The sequence below is a fragment of the Gobio gobio genome (assembly GCF_949357685.1).
Source record: "Gobio gobio genome assembly, chromosome: 22".
NCBI lineage: Eukaryota > Metazoa > Chordata > Actinopteri > Cypriniformes > Gobionidae > Gobio > Gobio gobio.
The window spans coordinates 20,667,751-20,687,372 of record NC_137118.1 but is presented as its reverse complement, the minus strand read 5'-3'; the positions used below and the strand labels follow the sequence as shown (position 1 = coordinate 20,687,372).

The 19,622-nt window shown below is 38.2% G+C and overlaps 1 protein-coding gene across 2 annotated transcripts in view; it reads left to right on the top strand.

Annotated features, from left to right (window-relative positions):
* erbin (erbb2 interacting protein) overlaps positions 1-19,622 on the top strand; it is an 88,204-nt gene that overhangs the window by 56,429 nt on the left and 12,153 nt on the right. For both annotated transcript variants that reach the window (XM_079804503.1, XM_079804502.1), the window contains exons 6-19: positions 214-270; positions 2,656-2,719; positions 2,949-3,023; positions 5,010-5,154; positions 7,303-7,375; positions 9,563-9,692; positions 11,010-11,125; positions 11,635-11,704; positions 13,250-13,349; positions 15,426-15,547; positions 17,270-17,443; positions 17,563-17,739; positions 19,129-19,246; positions 19,383-19,566. In XM_079804503.1, coding sequence (XP_079660629.1) covers positions 214-270; positions 2,656-2,719; positions 2,949-3,023; positions 5,010-5,154; positions 7,303-7,375; positions 9,563-9,692; positions 11,010-11,125; positions 11,635-11,704; positions 13,250-13,349; positions 15,426-15,547; positions 17,270-17,443; positions 17,563-17,739; positions 19,129-19,246; positions 19,383-19,566 — 1,605 coding nt within the window. The remainder of the gene's footprint in view (positions 1-213; positions 271-2,655; positions 2,720-2,948; positions 3,024-5,009; positions 5,155-7,302; positions 7,376-9,562; positions 9,693-11,009; positions 11,126-11,634; positions 11,705-13,249; positions 13,350-15,425; positions 15,548-17,269; positions 17,444-17,562; positions 17,740-19,128; positions 19,247-19,382; positions 19,567-19,622) is intronic.

Genomic DNA, 19,622 nt, shown 5'->3' with positions numbered 1-19,622 from the left:
CATAAAATATCAAGATGCTTACAAAAGTTCTTTATTAGTTTACATTTAAATTGCATTTGAAACCTTAAGTTCATTGAACAGTCACAAAATACAGTCTATGTATAAAATGCAGAAGCAGCATTTATTAATCCTACTAGATGTCAGTTTATAAATATATTAATATTTTCTTTTCAATGAACAACTTGCATTTTATATTTTCCTCTGTTTCCTCAGACTAACCAAACTGCAGATTCTGGAACTGCGGGAGAACCAGTTAAAGATGTTGCCAAAGTAAGTGCCGCATTGGGGTTCTTTTGAATTACTAAAATATTAAAATGATGATCTGTGCTACTGCACCCCTTCTGATAATCGCATAAATACAGGCAAACATCTCTCTTTCTCTGTCTCTGCGGCATCATATTGTTCATCCTTATGTAAGAGGCTCTGAAGTGACATGCTGTGACAGGTTTTATAATCATTTCTGGCTCCGGAGCCAATATTGCATCATATGAGGGTTCGTTTGTTTGGTTTCGTGTATGAGAGCCACAGAAAGGGACGATCTCCGTGCCTCCGTCTTCTCCGTTCTGAAACACGCAGGCCTCGAGTGTGGTTGTTAGGTTACTGTATGTCCGCCAGGATCAAAACAACTCATTACGGCACTAAATGTTTTCAACAAAAGCCACTTGAGCAGAATGTTTTAGCACACATGAACTAACCACAAAGCCACGGCAACATAAATCAGCTGTTACATTTTTTTTTTTTTTCTGATTTGGAAGCGAGTTTGCCATACAAAGTTTGTTGAACTTTGTATGGCAAAAGAGAAATTAAATGCTTTACTAATCAAATATAAAATAGAGGCTGTTTCCTGGTGTTTACTAAGGAAAGCATCACCATTATGGATGATTCCTTAACTCATGCTGCTCATTGTGAAAAGGTATGCTAATTGATCAAATCTATGATTTTCATTCTTTCAAGCTGTGGTTACATTAGCAAAATTCCATTGTCTGACATTAGCAAAGGTCCATTGTCTATTGCCAATAGAGTATAGATGTATGAAGTCACAAAGAAGTCACTATCAAACCAAGCAGCTTTTCAACGCTGCAAATCGAATTTCAATTTCTTCACAAACGAAAAAATGTAGCAAATCAGTAAAAAGTAAAATGCATGGACTGTTTTGAATCAGGAAGTATACCAGAAAGACGCAAGTAATCAAAGACAGATGGAAAGCTGTCCCGTCCGTGCATGGCTTACTCATTCACCATTATTACACTTTGGCCTGATATCTTTATGGCTGTGTTGTTTCAGCAGTCCTCTCAGATGTTCATTGGGTGGTTTGTTCTCATGATGTGTGTCTGTGCAATTCTAATGAGCTGTGGATTGCTCTGCACTCTGTGGGGTCAGCAAGTTTTTTTGGCTGGTTGACTGGTTGCACTCCTCCAAACCCTGGATGAATGAATCCCTCTTACAGTCCTCTAGGCCAACTACCAGTGTGTCTTTGCGCACAGAATTTCCTACAAGTCTGCCTTCAGTTTAAAATAATTTGTTATACAATTCCTTGTGCCGTAAATCATTTCTCCTTTTATTTCCCCTTGAACTTTTTCCACGGATCCAATATGCCTGTAGGCTGTTGTTCTGTGTCCACGTCAGCAGTGGTTTACACCCTGCCCTAAAGCACACCTACCCAAGTATTTGATGTTATTTTACGGTTGGACGCAGATATTGAGATTGCAGAAGCTGCTTGGAACAGGAGAATGAACTTTGTAAAGATTGGCATTAGAAGTCTAATGGCAGATTTTCATCATTCTCTGATACCCAAATGATTTGTAAAGCATTCCAGGTGACAGTAAAATATCTGTCAATCAAATAGTTTTTTACTTTGTAAAAAGTAAAAAAATATTATGCGCTTCCAATAGAGGTCCAATAAACGAGTAATACGTTACATTTTTTACCAGAGAGTTCACTTCTACATCACTTGCATGTTCTCTTGCCTTGTGGCTGGATGACATTTTCCTGAAGTATAATGATATAATGACCTTATCACGCAAAATGTTATAGAAATTGGTTCGGCTGATGTCATTTCCAAATCCTGTTCCCATTTCCTGTTGTCTCTCTACTATCTCTATCAATATAAGTGGCAAAAAAGCTTGTAAATATTATTTAAAAAAACATACAGCCAGTTACAATATTTTGATTTGCATTAATAAAGCATATCCTTTTTAAAGTTACTGTAGAGGAAAAATACTTTGCTTTAATATTTTATTGCCATTTATGACCGTGGAACATCCTTAAACTCCTTAGCTTGACCTCTAGGTATGATCTTGGAGAATATATTTGAGTTACTTTAATACAGTTTATATTGGCTCTGATTTTATGTGAAGCTGGGGATTGAATTTGAACTCTGTTTCTGAAACTGCCAATGAAAAGTGGATTAGGAGTTACTACCTGTTCAATAAATGTCTGTCTGCCTTTTATTTTCTATGGGGAGTCATTGTGTGCAGAGTCTTTAAAAAGAAACATTGTGGTTGTTACCGGCCAGTCTGATGTTTTTCTTCAAGCTCTCCTTCTGCAGTTCAGCCAGTCCTGCAAAACTGATAATCGCTCTGATATGTTTGTGTGCCAAACTGAAAGGTGCATGGTTAATAATGTTAGTAATACTGTGTATGTGTGTGTCTGCAGGAGCATGCATAAGCTCACACAGCTGGAGCGTTTGGATCTGGGGAGTAACGAGTTCACTGAAGTGGTGAGTAACACCTGCCTGTCTTTTCAGGTGTCGCATGCATTACTGCAGCTTGCGTTTACCTTCCAGCTCTCAATGCAGCCAGGTGTCAGATGTATCGACAGTCGATGCAGATGCGCTCATTGAGTCCCTCTCTGTTAGATTGCACCTAATATGCATTTCTCCTCTAATGGTATTCATTAAAAATTAGTACTGAGAGTGAGAAATTGAATTTTATCTTCTTTCTCTCTAGCCTGAAGTATTGGAGCAGCTTACAGGAATCAGAGAGCTGTGGGTGGATGGAAATAAGCTGACGTTTTTACCGGGGGTGAGTCTTGCATTCACTCTGTGTTTTCTTGCCTTTTTCTTTGTCATATATATATCTCATTTGGCCTCATTCATGAAATATGAGTTGAATGTGCATAATGCTAAAAGGGACAAATATTTGTGTAAATCGTTTGTAAAAAGTATTCTAGCGTAAATTATGGATCAGGTTTAGTGTGGAAATCATTTGTTAAACCATCTTTATGTATTTTAAACGTGGAAAACTAAACAAATTTCTTCTTTTTAATTTTTGCATCCATTTTTTATGTAAATGTGTAAATTGTTGCATTGCTTTCGTGTTGAATGTGCAATTCCAGATGAGGCTAATTTTATACAGTTTAAAGGTATAGTTCACCCAAAAATGACAAACATTTTTTAATATAACTCTGATTGTATTCGTCTGAATGAAGAATGTCATATACACCTAGGATGGCTTGAGGGTGAGTAAATAAGGATAAGAATAAGAATTTTCTTTTTTGGGTGAACTATCCCTTTAATACATTACTGCTTGCAATATGTTATGCCACAGTTTACGTAACAATGGCTTTACAAATTATTTAAATAACTTTTAAATAGTTAATAGTTTATTAGTTCCATTTCTGTTTCATGAATCAGATCATTTTGTTATTTTAGTGAAACTGCACTATTCATGAAACACAAGAACAACAAATGTCTGTGTAAATCATTCGTTCAACCATTCTTACAGAAATTGTTGCGTTCATGTTTCATGTAAAGCACTAAATTTATATAAATGTTCTGCACCATTCATGAAACATAAAAACAAACCATTTCTATGTAAATCATTCGTTTAATCATTCCTATGTAAATTGTTGAATTCATTTTTGACGTGAAATGCGAAACAGAACAAATTTGTTATATTCAAATGTTCATGAATGAGGCCCACAGATGTTTCTGCTGCGTAACTACTACTCAATGCACCTGCAACAAACAGCAGAGTTAAGACAAGCCAGTGAAAATCTACTTCCTAAACATTCCTTCAGGATAGTCTTCTCTTCAGACTGCCAGCTCCTTTTAAATGGGTCGCAATTAAGGCATTAGCTTGCCGCTGAGCGCAAACTGACAGTAATTGTGGGCCTCGCTGACAAGATTCGCATTAACCTGATGAGTTTTGCATGGGTTTTCAGAGCATCGTTTTGAACAAGTCTGACCTCCAAATGGTCCAGATATGAGGGCAGCACCCTGACCTTTTTCCCTCTCTGACCCGAGAGACCAGCTTACTGAAGGCATGTCCTTGCACAAGGCCGAACGGCCATATGTTTCGCTTTTTGCAGAATTCAATTTCTCTCTGGTTATTAGTGCTTTTGATTAAGCTTCTTACGCCACACCCAGGAGAGCGGCGCACGGTCGCGGTGATTAATCAACAGCAGGGTTTGTCACAATGTCACAGTTTAGGCAGTTAGTTTCTAATCGGTCGTCACCCAAGTGTATCTGAAGTCCAAGATTCCTGTGTCCTGTGCTATATAATTCATGCTCCTTTGATGCTCACTTAGTCATCATCAAATCAAAACTGACTGTAAGTAATTGACTGTTGTCTCTCCAGCCTTGCTAGCAACTTGTGCTAGAAAACAGAGCCCTATCCCTGGTACTCTGGACAAAAAAAAATGTGTGGTAAAACAACATTGCTGTTGTCGATTTTATTACTAGGCTAGTGCTTGTGTTTTTGGATAGGAGCTACAGAATGATGGAGTGTGTTTGGGAACAGGAGGACGGCATGAGAAATGGATTTAACCAGTTCACGCTTGGCTTCAGTCATCTATCTTGACCTCTTTCTCAGCTGTTTTTCTCCATCTTTTCAAATAATCAATTTCTGCTTCCTCACGGCTTCTGTCCTTTTTTTCCTTCTCAGGAACCACTGTATTTGATTGAAATTGAGATTTGAGAGTGGCTCTTGCTTTTGTTCAATTACTAAACTTTTCTCAAAAAATTTGTTTCAGTAATGGAGAGAGGTGTTTTTTTTGTGTGTGCGCAGATGATTGGGGCACTGAAGCAACTCTGCTACCTGGACGTGTCCAAAAACAATTTGGAGATTGTTGACGAGCAGATATCCGGCTGTGAAAACCTGCAGGATCTGCTGCTGTCCAACAACGCTTTGACGCAGCTGCCAGGGTCCATAGGTAAAACCCCACACAAAAATGCAGAGATGAGCTCAATAAGTGTTTGTGGTGTCGTTTTTCTTAAATGCGCTCAGTCTGTGCTGGGTGGCAAAACGAGTGCCAGTCCTATAGGACGTGAAGCATGTCCTCTAACTGCCTCAACTGTAATCTTCTTTGTAACAAATTAACAGGTTAGATGTGTAAATGAACGAGAGGATTATGGGTAGAACAGTAATACAATCTCATTACCTAATGAATGACCCAGTCGGACAGCCACTAATGAGCAGGCATGTTGAAGTGGCCAAGTCTCACCGCCCTTGAGGCTCGCTGTGAAATAAAACCTCCCAGCTCAACACTTAATGAAATCCATGTTAGAGCTGAACAGAGGTGCTCGACATAAACAAAAGGACAAGGTCTTGTCTTTCATTGCAAGAGCTTTTCATTAAATGGCACTTTTCATCAATCTGGTAAACTTTCTGGTATACTTTTTTTTTATGTGAGACATGCAAGTTAGATTTAAAGGGTTAGTTCACTCAAAAATGACATTTCTCTCATTAATTATGTCGTTCCAAACCCGTTCATCAACACAAATGAAGATATTTTTGATGAAATACGAGAGCTCTCTGACCCCTCTATAGACAGACATCTTTAAAAAAGTGCATGTGACTCCAGTGGTTCAAATAACGACTTTATTCAACAATTTCGTCAGTTTCCTATGCTGTTGATGTAGTAAATGCAGTGCAGCGCTTCTGAGTTACGCCAGAGCTGGCTTACCATTGGCTGATGCTGTTCACGTGAGCATCATGACGCATGCGTGTGATGCTGAAACAGGAGCAGGCCAACGTAAACAGCGTAGGAGACTGACACAGACGAGAAGAAATTGTTGAATAAAGTCGTTATTTTTGTTTGTTTGCACACAAAAAGTATTCTCGTCGCATCATGAAATTTAAGGTTGAACCACTGGAGTCACATGGACTATTTTAACCATTTTACTACCTTTATGGGCCTTGAAAGCGGTAATTAAATAGCTGTCTATGGAGGGTTCAGAGAGCTTTCGGATACCATCAAAAATATCTTCATTTGTGTTACAAAAATGAACAAAGTTCTTGAGGGTTTGGAATGGCGGAGTAATTAATGACAGAATTTTCATTTTTGGGTGAACTAACACTTTAACTATTATCTTCCATAGACCAAGTTTAGCATGGGAAGTAGCTAGTTTTAAACACACGTGTCTGTCACCTGACCACCACCTTTTAAAATGATGAATCTGACCTGTTCCACCTTTTAAGTCTTGACCTTCTTGATTGTGTCTAGCGATTTAAAATCATTCAACCTCATAATGGTGATATCATATGTCTAATTGGAATGTTTCATCATGGCTAAAAAAATATAGTTGTTGCTATGCAACTAATTCTAATTACCAAAAATGAAACATTGCAATTTTCATTCAACCCTGTTACTGCATATTTCACACACAAAAAACGAACAAACTGTAAGACCATTACACTCAAGAAGCAACATTATTTGGAACTTTTCTACAACATGGTAGGAAGACTAGTAAATAATTTTTATCTCCATTTTCCTTGATTTTTACACACATTGCAGTGCTGACTGGATTTGTCAAGCTCAACTTTTCAAACTATTTATATTTAAAATATTTCTTTAATTTAAGAGTCAGTCTCGCTCCTACAGAATGAATGGGTCAAATTTTCAACCATTACCCATTTTTCATTGTTGTTTGTTGATATAAATAATAATTAAGTAATATATATAATCCACAAGTTATCTATAGGATTTTGATGTCTATTTAATGTATTGCTTGAAATCTGTTGTAGAAATCGAGCTTTTAAACCTGTACGAAGATTTGTCTACAAAATTTTTGTAGCAGGGTTGAAAACTGCAGTTTTGCTAACGTCATAGAAAATAAAACCACTCTTACAATTATTTGACTGTTAAATTTTTCTGACAGTTAAACGCCCCCCTTTCACTGAGCATATTTTGAGAGAAAAAGGTTTCAGACACTATTTCGCACCATATTTGTGGAAAGTGCTGAATATTTAAGTGTTATTGATGGTCTCGTTGTCTAGAATGAAGTGCATATGAAATGGCCAGTTTCTGTCTGCATGTATAAATTTCCCATTGCAATACAATCTCTCTCTGTCCCCACAGGCTCACTGAAAAGACTAACCACTCTGAAGGTGGATGATAACCAGCTCATGTACCTGCCTGACACGATAGGCGGGTAAGTGAGCGCCATTTTACACAGCAACCTGATGAACTGCACTTAAACCATGACCCAGTTCTCCTTGACCCACGAGACTCGCACTGAATTTGCCTACATTTTTCATGTTTTCTTTTCTGTGCTGATCGGCAGAAAGGGTTTAAATATTGTAACGTGTGCACTCTTGCCCGTGTGATGATATATTAAATAGTCAAGGAAATAATAATAATGATGTTATGTTTCAAAGTGAACCCTGTAAATGAGCAGACCCATAAGCCTCTGTATGATACAGACAGAAGGCTTTGTAGCGGGTCTGTGATTTGAGAAGTACACGTCCATATGGGCTATCAGAGAGGGATTGCTTTAGTCTGTGTATGTGTGTGTGTGTGTTTGAGAGAAACAGACTGTGTTATCCATCAAAAAAGAAGCCAACCGTTGTACCTCATTCTCGCCACCTCTTATTTTTAGCTTGTTTTCAAACATGCTTGTTATCCCTTATGTCAGATTAGATTTCCTAGTCTGGGGTTAAGAAAATATGCCAAGAGGGATTATGAATATGTGATTGCAAGGATTCACTTTATAATCCCAGCCAGGATTGTAAAGCACACTGATTAACCACGATTAACTTTCCATTAGTCTCAGCGTCTTTCCTATCGCACTGATGTAACCACACTTTTCCACTGTATAGCAACTCGTAGTGTTGTGGGTTTTGTTTTGTATTGGGGAGGTTTATGTTACAGTAAACATTTTTTATAAAACATATTTTTTTTACATGAGTTAAAGCTACACTATGTAACTTTTCCGTCCACTAGAGGTTGCCTGTTCAAAACAAAGGCGTAGTTTGATGACGCCACGTTTGAGTGCAGAATCTTGGGACATGTGGTCTTCACCTCACAGCCGGTGGAAAAGAGTCAGGATAGGACTCGGGCAGAAATCATGTTCATGGATGCGATTATTAACATTACTGTAGTATGAAGCAGAGCAGGACCGAGTGTTGTGGAGCTGAGCAAGGCCGCAGGAGCGATTGAAGAGCGGGACTGTTATTATGGCATAGTCGCCAGCGGGACTTTTATTATGACACGGTCGCCGGCGCCACTTCCTCTTTTCCAGTCATGAGTATGAGGTAACGCAACTCTGTTTATCGTATTAGATATATCTGAGTGTGTAGAAAAGAAAGTTATGACGTTCGCTCAGCGGCTGCTATGACACTTGTTCACACTGCAGTGAGAGTAAAGCGTTTCTGCTAAATAAAACCGGAAACAGAGGGTAGCACAGATAGGACGCAATCGACAGGCGACTCCCTCAAACGCATAGCTCACACGTCCCGGTTCCTTGGTTAAAATAGCAATTTCTCACGATTTACAAATAGTTGGAAACATTTGGGATTTTCTAAGTACTCAACTGAACAAAATATATAACACTGGCCTAGTAGTTTTTGGATATTTTACTGCAAAAATCTTGCATAGTTCACCTTTAAACATGTAAACATTGAGATCATTTTAGATGAGTGAAGAAACTTCACAATCTCTTGAATATGATTTATAATGGGATTGATTTACATCATTGTGTAATGATCCTCGTTGTCTCTTGCTCTGCCTCTCTCAAACACACTTTTTTTAATGCTGCATTTTGGCATAATTTTGACAGTTGCGCTGTCAACCAATTCCATCAACAATTTTTATCAAGTGTCATAAAAGGTTTATTTTGTTATAGGAAAGAATAAGCTGTCTCGTGACCACATACGGCTGATGTGTTGCCTTTTTAGGGCTACTTCAGGAGCAGGATTGGGATCCACTGCTTTAGAGTCATCCAAACCTTTTAGTTAGTTACTCCTCAACACTCATGCTGTGTTGGAGAAACGTTCAACTGTTTATTTCACAGCTAAAACCCTTATTTACATGAATGAAAATCAGCTTCAAAATCCACTCATTCAGCCTTGGTGTTTTCATTGGTATTGTGATTAATTCAGCACACCTGGATGTTAGTCATGCAACAAAAAAAAGGACAAAACGCAATGTTTGACGTCAGAACTTTTAATGAACAAAGATTCAAGGTCGTTGATCGCACAAGTTTGTGAACCACCTGAATAGAGGCCAATAGAGTCTGATCTTCCTTGCCGTATCAAAAGAGGACATATTTCTTATATAGAGAACTGTTGAGCTTGATTATATATGAACCGTTATATCACATTTGTGTCTTTTTCTGTAGACTCACGACTCTGGATGAGCTGGACTGTAGCTTCAATGAGATCGAGGCGCTGCCGTCCTCCATCGGTCAGTGTGTAAACCTGCGTACGTTTGCTGCTGACCACAACCTGCTCGCACAGATGCCTCCAGAGGTCAGTACATTTCTGCCATGTTTTAAAGACGACATGAAATGGCATTTAACTTCCATGATACAAAGTATTTTTATAGTGAAACAAAAAATAGTGCAGGATGGGACTTTGTTTTCAATTAACTAATAATTAATTATAATATCTATAACGGTGCGATTGGTTGCAGTGGCTTTGATTTGTTTTTGTCAGTTAATAATGTCAAATTCACAAAACAAATTGTTCTTTTGCACTGTAAAAAAAGTTGCTGATTTAAATTAAAGGGATAGTTCACCCAAAAATGAAAATTACCCCATGATTTACTCACCCTCAAGCCATCCTAGGTGTATATGACATTCTTCTTTCAGACGAATACAATCAGAGTTATATTAAAAATATCCTGGCTCTTCCAGGCAATATAATGGCTGCCCAAAATTTGAAACCCCAAAAAAACACATCCATCCATTATGAAAGTAATCCACACGGCTCCTGGGGTTAATGAAGGCCTTAAGTGAATAGATGCATTTTTGTAAGAAAAATATCCATATTTGAAGTGTTATAAAGAGAAATATCTAGCTTCCGGCGGACCGTTTTCCGTATTCAACCTGTGGAAAAAGCGTAACTGCGACGATGACGTTGGACGTAGCGTAAGAATTTTGAACTACGATATTTTACTTTATAACGTGTTAAATATGGATATTTTTCTTACACAAACCCATCGATTTTTTTCAGAAGGCCTTTATTAACTCCACCGAGTTGTGTGGATTACTTTTATAATGGATGGATGCACTTTTTTGGCCTTCAAATTTTGGCCTGCCATTATAATGCTTGGATTAGCCAGGACATTTTTTAAATATAACTCTGATTATATTCGTCTGAAAGAAGAATGTCATATAAGAAAGATGAATGTTAATATTTGGGTGAACTAACCCTTTAAGTTACACAAGTTTTCAAAATACAACATTTTTATGTCAGTTTAAAGGAACTTATAAGGAACCTATTTTGATGAGTTAAAGCAATGTAAAAACATGTTTTCATAACTTATTGATCCATTTTTTTACAGTGTAAACAGATTCTTATTAAAGAATCAGACTGAATTCGACAATTTATTTTGTGGAAACACAATGTTTAATGACATTGAGTTGGTTTAAATGAACCAACTGAACGAACAAACTCTCACTGCTGTTATCAGTTTAGCTCATATGCAACGATGCTTCCTGTAAATAAGTATTTGAAGAGATCTCCCTATCGATCCTGCATACTGATCAAAGCATCCTCTGAGCCACGGTAGACATCAGCTGCGTATCTCCGTTAACCCTTCATGTGTGTTTGTGCATCTGACAGATGGGCAGTTTGAAGAATGTCACCGTTCTCTTCCTGCACTCAAACAAGCTGGAGTCTCTGCCGGAGGAGATGGGCGACATGCAGAAACTCAAGGTCGTCAATCTCAGCGACAACAAGTACGTCCCTCTGTGCCGAATATACGGCCAAGCATCATATCATATACAAATCACTTGCTAATTTCTACTTCATTTAGCTTTTAACCAAAACGACCAGCAGTTTAGTACATTGTTTTGACCCAGGGATAAGAATTTGTCTTTGTTAATGAAGTCGAATCAAATTAATGGACAAGTTGACACTCATCGTGTATGAAATCTTTCAATGAGGAACGTTTCCAGCCTGACCACGCAGCTGGTGTCTCTGAGAGCCATTGCTATAGCATTTCACTGAGAGAACCTCTTAGAAAGATTTGGCTGGGATTCAACAGACTGGAAAATATCACTCTATTTTCTAGTCTCTCTGCTATATTTGTCAGCCTTGATGCACATTACACCAGTCAGGCCTTTTTCAATTTACTGGGTTCATAATGAATCGTGCCATTTTTTGTTTTATCAGCTTCAGCTAACTTCTTTCTTATGCATCGTGCAGTAATCTAGTTTTTGTGTTGTTCATTTTTCTTTCTTCAAAGGTTGAGGAATCTTCCGTACAGCTTCACTAAACTCAACCAGATGACCGCAATGTGGCTGTCTGAAAACCAGGTGGGCAAATACACAATACAGTCATTATTGTGAAATAAACACCAACGGAGTGATCAGGACCACTTTGTGAGCAGAGGGTTGTTTTTGACTCTGAAGGAGGTTTGTTTGTTGCGATAATGACCGTCTTGACTATCTTGCTTATTACACAGCTACATACCAAATTATATAAATAAATACTTGGACTTGTAATATTGATTCGAGTTAAAATCATTGGATGTAGAATGGTGTTCCCACGCTCGTCGATAACATGTAAATGTCAAAGGATTTTAAAATGGTTATTTCAAAGTGTAAAAAAAAACTATTGTAGATAAAATATCACAAAATCATGGAAATGTATATAATATAATATATGATAAATATCACGTGTAGGGGTGAGATGAGACACACTATCAGCACAGCTGTGATTAGGCCATAGGAACTAGTCCATTTGCCTCCATTGACAGAGGAATATCATTTGAATATCAAATTATGACAATTTTTTATTTTTGGTTGAACTAAACCTTCAATATATTATGCAGTATATTAAAATATTTCAAGAAATCAAGAACAAATGGAAAAGTCATAGTTCTTTGATCAAGAACTGTCAGAACCCTAGCGAGAAGAAAGCCAAGGACAGGAGTCAGTTATATTTAAGCTGTATATGTAAGTCTGTATACATAGATATTTGATCGCATTTAAGTATTTCAGAGAGCCGTGTAATACATTTACATAAATCACTACATCACAATAATCTCATTCACAGTCACTTCCCAAAATACACTTGAAAAGCGTGTCCTTTCGCAGGGTCTGTGCTGTTGGCAAAGTGATTTGATGTTCCCATCAGTAGAGCTCAAAATGTGTGTGGGTGATCTGAGTGATTGTCACAAGTGGCCATCAAGCCTGTGACTAATACTTATTGAATATAACAATCACCTCCTCTCCCACACACACAGTCTTCCCACCTCTGAGGTTCAACATAGCACATAGTTTATCTTAATACATGATATAAATGAAAGTTCATTCAAAAATGTAAATGGTCGTTATTTACTCGCCCTCATTTCATTACAAACATGTAGGACTTTCTTTAATGCCAGTTGAATGCCTAAAGCATTGGAGCCTGGGACAGATTGCAGAGATTGTTGTGATATTTGCTCTCAAGGAAAGTGAATTCAGCAGAATGCATGAGAACAGCGCCGCTGTGAAATGATAAAAGACTGGTAGCGCATCTAATCAATGTGGCCCATATGGCATGAGACTGCCAAGATCCTTTGTGAATCAACCTCTCTGCGAGAATTTCAGCTCTACAGCTCAGCTGGAATATCGACAGTTGATGAAGATGGCACGCTGTTTTTTTATTGATCGTGATGTGTGGTTTTATAAAGCTGCATGTAATTAAAGATGGGATGAGTTTAAAGCCAGTGCTGCATGGCCTGAATCTGTAATGAGAGCAGTCCAGACTGGCGGAGTCCTCATGCTGTGTGTGCGACTCCTGAAGTGTCATACTAAAAACACCTAATCGAATTTTACAAATCACTGACCCTCGTTTTATTTTTTCTCTTTTTCCAGTCAAAGCCACTCATTCCCCTGCAGAAAGAGGAGGATCCAGAGACGCACAAGATCGTACTTACTAACTACATGTTCCCTCAACAGACCAGAAGCGAGGACTGTGAGTGTCTAATCATGCATAACCTGCAGCTGTCGCCCTCCTGTCACTAGTTTCCTTGTCTGAATGTATGCCTTGTATGTTGTATATGCCTTGTATAAATACTACATGATCCTTCAGAAATCATTCTAATGATTGGGGAAAAAATCGTACTAACTCCAAATGTTTAAACTATAGTGTGTATATATACACAAGATAACCAGGGTTTGAATTTAATACCCGCCAGTTGTGGGTGAAAATCAACAGTGGCGGGTAATGCATAGCCAACTCACTAGACAGTTTGACACATGGTGGATTATGGTTCATAAATGAATTGTCCTATCACTTTGCATGTCATCGCTATCAGAGCCCTTCCCCAAAGAGGAGCCTCTAACATTAACAAAGCATAAGGGCCACACTGAGAGAAGTGTGCGCTATGAGTGTGGCACATCTGCATCTCATTGTCGGCGCTTTGTTCATTCGAGAAGTTAACTTTTGTGCATATAACGATTAGATTCACTATTTTGGACTGCCACCTTGAACTTGACAAAGCAAGTACAAAATGATGCGTCCGGTGTGCGATACACGAGATGTCCTAGATGCCACGCCAGCCTGTGACAGGTTAACAAGAGGCGCCTTTTACAACAACTTTTACAACCATTAAGCTTTAATTTCTATAGTGAGCTATAAGCCCCTTTCACACAGCAATACCGGTAAATTACCAGAATGACTTTACCGATAAATGCACAAATATGCTGTTCACACAACCAACGGCATTCTGGCTTTTTACCGTTAAGAGAACATTCACACATCAGCAGCAAAATACCGGTAAATTCTGCTGCACCGTTGGCTTCATCCGCCCGCATGAGAAGCGTTTTAGTTTCACTATCTGTTCAAGTTGACAACATCTTTTTAACATCCCAGGCATAACGGATGATCAAACAGAATGCAAACTGCAGAGCCCCAGCGCTGATGAATGGAAAAGAAGGCAAGGTCTCGAGCGTGACACATTGGAGAGACTTCGTGGCGCGACAGTCAAAGTTGATCATTTCGCTCATATTTAAATAGAAAAACTTATTAAAATTACTGTAAACAGCGCGAAGTAATCACGTCATCTCCATGAGAACGTATGATTGGCCCTAAGCAGACGTCTTACGTCAGCACATTCTGACTTCCTACGTGAATATGCCGGTAATCTTCATTCTGCGTTCACACAGAGCACATTACCGGTAATTTACTGGTAATGTTACAACTTCCCTTACTGGTAAATTGCCAGAATCAATTTGCTGGTATTTTTGAAAAGGTCCTGTTCACACATGATCTCTTACCGGTAATTTACCAGTAAAAGACTGTATGTGTGAAAGGGGCTATTGAAGTTCTGAATGAATTGTAACTTCAAAATTTGGAAGCCAAATGCAGGTAGCGGCAGACATTTGACATTGTCTGGTCTTTTAAAGTTTCTAAAAACCGTTATATAGTCTTAGAGCCTTTAGAGACCTGACTGAGCATCAAGTGTCTGCCGCTACCTGCAGCCTGAACTTGCTCATGTGACTGGATTCTCAGAGTCTCAGAAAGAGAAAACAGTGTTTCTGGATTCCAGAGGGGGGGGAGAGATTAATAAGTCTTAACCTGTTTCCTAGCAACCCCACTTTAAACTCTTCAGAACGCAAACGCAGTGGCTGTGCGGCTCTCTGGAGTCTGCTTCAGTTTGTTAGCATGATTGAGCTTTAGAAACGGTGTGAAGTCTGCGCCTACATGACAAAGTGCTCTGCTGAACTCGAATGTCTTGTTAAATTGGCACACAACACGAATTAGAAACTGTGCCGCCCATCAAGCTCAGGTTCAGGCAAAAGTGTGCAGTTTAATTCAGTTTTTTGCTGTTTGTTAATCCACATAGCAGAGAGACACTGCATTAATCCATTTTAACGATTTGGTCTTGCTGAATCAGAAATAACTGGACTGTCAGAAACCAACTGAATCACTAAAACCAATCAAAACAAACTCTACACAGGATTTGCTTTGAGATCCTTGAGCTTACCATCCTCCACTGATGGCAGTGCCACTGTTGTAATTGTTTGTTAACGGTTTCTTCTTTCACAGATGTGCCCAACTCAGACAGCGAGAGCTTTAATCCATCTCTATGGGAGGAGCAGCGCAAGCAGCGGGCGCAAGTGGCCTTCGAGTGTGATGAGGACAAGGATGAGAGAGAAACGCCCCCGCGGGTCAGTTCCCACTGTCCACTTCTGTCCAGGGTGCTCTCTCGATTTTCTATTTCCCTTTATGCATGTCTCGCCCTTCTCTCTCACTTCATATCACCCATCTAACCCCCTTGTTGTTTTGTTCTGTCCTAACCAGGCACACTTAAATCACTTTTCCGCCTTCACAATAGCTAAATGCTGCTTTAAGCCTCAAAATAGCCAATCTGAACAACGTTTGATGTCCTGTTGAATCCAGCTTGTAGTCAGTTTATTTGGATAACAACAGTTTAGCATGTAAGAGATATGTCAGATGCTGTTTCTTCCATCACAAATGACAACAATTCTGTCATTATTTATTTAAACTCATGTCATTTCAAACTGCTCTTTTCCATGCACTTATGTTGAATGGGAAAGAAATGGTCCAAGCTTCAAAAACGACTACAAAAGTAAAAAAAACATAAAAGTATCGCAAATGTCATCCAGATGTACACAAATGTAATTAGAAATGTTGCTTTGGCAACTAACTGAAATACAATTTTTTTTTTTTTAGGTTTTAATCTAAAAGATAAAATATTACTAAAACTAAAACCGAAATATGCAAAATAGATTTTTTTAAATTGACAAGGCACATAAAAAATACTAAAACTTAAACTATGGACCATTAAAAATTATTTTCATCATTGACATAAAGCTGAAATAAAATATAGGTATTAGATGAAAAACTTCAATGAATATTAGAAATTGCCTAGGCAAGTAGTTGAAATAATATAAAATTAAATAAAAAATAATGTATAATTTAAATAAAAAACTAAATGGAAATATTTACAAACAAACTAATAAAAAAATGACAAAAGTGACCATTTTTGTGAACTACATCAGTGGGTTCACTGAAAAAAAGTTACATTTTATTTACTATTTATTTGTACTACATTGATCTTGCCATGAAAATAGCCATAAATCCCGGAATGGCAATAACAAACAAACAAACCAGAAGAGTCTTCAGAATCTCTCCTTTTGTGTTCATGCGAATGAGTAAATAGTGACAGAATTGTTCTTTTTTCGGCTGAATTATTTCTTGATGTTTTTGGCAGCATGAGGTGAGGTAAAACGGTTTCAGTGGAACAGCCTCACCTGGTTTTGTCGGCATGTCACAGCCTGCGCTTCACTGAATTGCAGTGGAAACCTCATTAAAACTGTAACCCTGACATGACTCCTGTCAGAAAGTGAAATGGAAGCCTTCACTGTCTCAGGGGCCCTTAAGCGTACAACGTCAACCTTATTTTTTCCTTCCACCCCTCAACTCACTGATATTACATACTCAGTATCTCGTTCCCTCCCTCTCGCGCCTGGTCTTGCACCCCTGATGACTCAATATGCCTGTCTGGCTTGTACGCTGTGCCAGGAACACATGCAGGCTTCCAAGCTGTCTGACGGAGCTTCACTATCAGCTCTCAGAGCGCCAGTGTGGCCCTGAAGGAGCAGCCCTCCTCATTGTGGGTGTTGTAAAAGGCTCATCACCTCCATTTAAATGGTATCAGTGGTTTGGCCAGGGGTTCAGTGACCCTCTATAAGAACTGACCTGTGTTTTCTCTTACAATGATGCAACTTCCTGTGTAGCTACATAACGTGCCCACAAACCACATCAGATTATTATATAATAAATCAGATTTTTGAGCAAAACAGTTATTACAGATCCTATGAAGTTATAGTTACTCGAGTTACTTAACGCTGTCTTTTTATTTACAGGAGGGCAATCTGAAGCGTTACCCAACACCGTACCCCGATGAACTGAAGAACATGGTGAAAACGGCTCAGTCCGTGGCTCACAGACTCAAAGAGGACGAGTCCGGTGACGAGGCAAGAAAAGAGACTAGGGCCAGCGATAGGAACCATATCGGAGTGCAGGACGTTGGAGTGAAGGTTGGATTTTGAAAGCACTATCAGTTGCATGTCCTATTGTGGGATGGGTTGACATAATTACTACATTGAAAATGAATCTTGGTGCAGGTGTTGGAATAACCCTGAATTCCCTCTGTCAGGTGATTGAAAGTCCCTGCACTAATGGCAAAGCTGTTGAAATGGAGCCTAAAACGCTGATGAACAGTCATCACAATTACGAACCAATAGATTCAATAGACTACCACAGCATTGAAAGGATCCCTCTCAAGACCTCAGACAACATGAGAACCATGGTGAACCATGATGACACCCTTGAGGTACTATATCCAAGTGTCAAAAATTTTAATTGTTATGAATATGGTTATTGAATCAGATTAATTAAAAAAAGAAAACATTTTACTCATTCTTTTGTAGTTTTACACCTCTATGATGGTGAATGAATCTGTACCGGGCTGTCAAGCTCCAAAACAACAGGCTGTCAAACATTAAAAGAAACACAAAAGTAGTTCATGTGACTCGTGCACCGTGAAAAACTGACCAAAATTGAAGTTATTATTCAAGTCTTCGCTTGTACTGTTGCCATTAGATTTAGGTTAGCATTACAATCAGGTTATATCAGTCATAAATGTATATATGGACTACCTTTATGATCCTTGTATAACTTATTTATTTACTTTCTTCAAACTATATGAGGTTAATCCAGTACTAAATCAAGGAGTTAATATTGTTGTATATGCGAGATTCTCAAGACACTCAAGACTCATATTTATTGAAAGGGGAAGATAAACCGTTTGAGACTTAAGAATTTGTTGTGTAAAATATATTTTATTAGAATGTCCATTTTTAAATGATATTAGACAATGTTTTTATTCAGAAAATATATTTATTTTAAAAAAGGTTTCTCTTGGAATAAATTTGGGATTTGTACCATACTTCATCAAAATCTTATCATGAAAGGTTTCTATATAATTGTTATTATTACTATTGTTGTTATTGTTATACATGTATGTTTTTGTACATTGCGTGTTTTTAAGACAAAATTGTTAAATTATTGTAAGCAATGTATTGAAATATATTGTTATTATTTTTATAAATATATAATGAAATCATTATTTATTTATTTTTCATTTTGGAGCAGGGTATCCTTAGTTTCAATTGTTCATTATGTACTGCAGACATGATTTTTTTTAAAGTTGCATAGATTTGAAATGACATTAGGAGTCCTTTAATATTTAAGAAATTGTAGTGGTGATTATATAATGGATCACCAATATGGCTTGTGAGGCACTTAACTATCCCACACTCTTAAACCATATGCGCGCGCACACATTTCATCTCTCTGCATTTCTCCTCTTCTCTAACTTGTTTACAAATATAGTTGTCAAATAAACCTGGCAGTTTATACTACGAATTGGCTCCTTGACGAATTGCTTTTGTTCCTCTCTTGTAAGTCGCTTTGGGATAAAAGCGTCTGTTCCATAAACATAAATGTAAATTATTCTCTTACTATGAGTGGATGTGAAGTTCCTGTATTTTCTCATATTGTATTATGTGAGATGTAATAGTGTCTTAAGACATGCTTTATCATAGGTATCATTTAAATAAATTAATATGAAAATGACTTCAGTTTACCATTATAGAAGCAGGAAGAAAATTTGAGTATAAATTGAATTTAAGCATTTGGTGTGATGTGGTTGTGTGGTCAGGACTCGGAGGAGCTGTCATCTGAGGAGGATGAAATGAAGATAGCCGAAATGAGACCTCCACTCATCGAAATCTCCATTAACCAACCCAAAGTAGTGGCCCTCAGCAAGGACAAAAAAGGTAAAGCAATTACTCTCGCAATTTTACTTCATATCAATTAATAATTCTCCCATTAACGTGGGTAATTGTTTCTCGAAATAGGATGTGTAATAGAACTCACAAATGCAAATTGTGTTTTTCGTGTCTGGTGATGTAGATGATGGGAAGGATGCAGACTCTTTGCTGGATGAGACGGTGGCCAACAGTAACCAGAACAACAGCAACTGCTCTTCACCCTCTCGCATGTCTGATTCTGTGTCCTTGACTACAGACAGCAGTCAGGACAACTCCCTCTGCACCCCAGAGAGAGAGTCAAAGATGCCTCTCATCCCCAAGAACAGGTACGAACACACCCTGAATAGACCCTGAGTCAAAAACATGACAATGAATACATGTA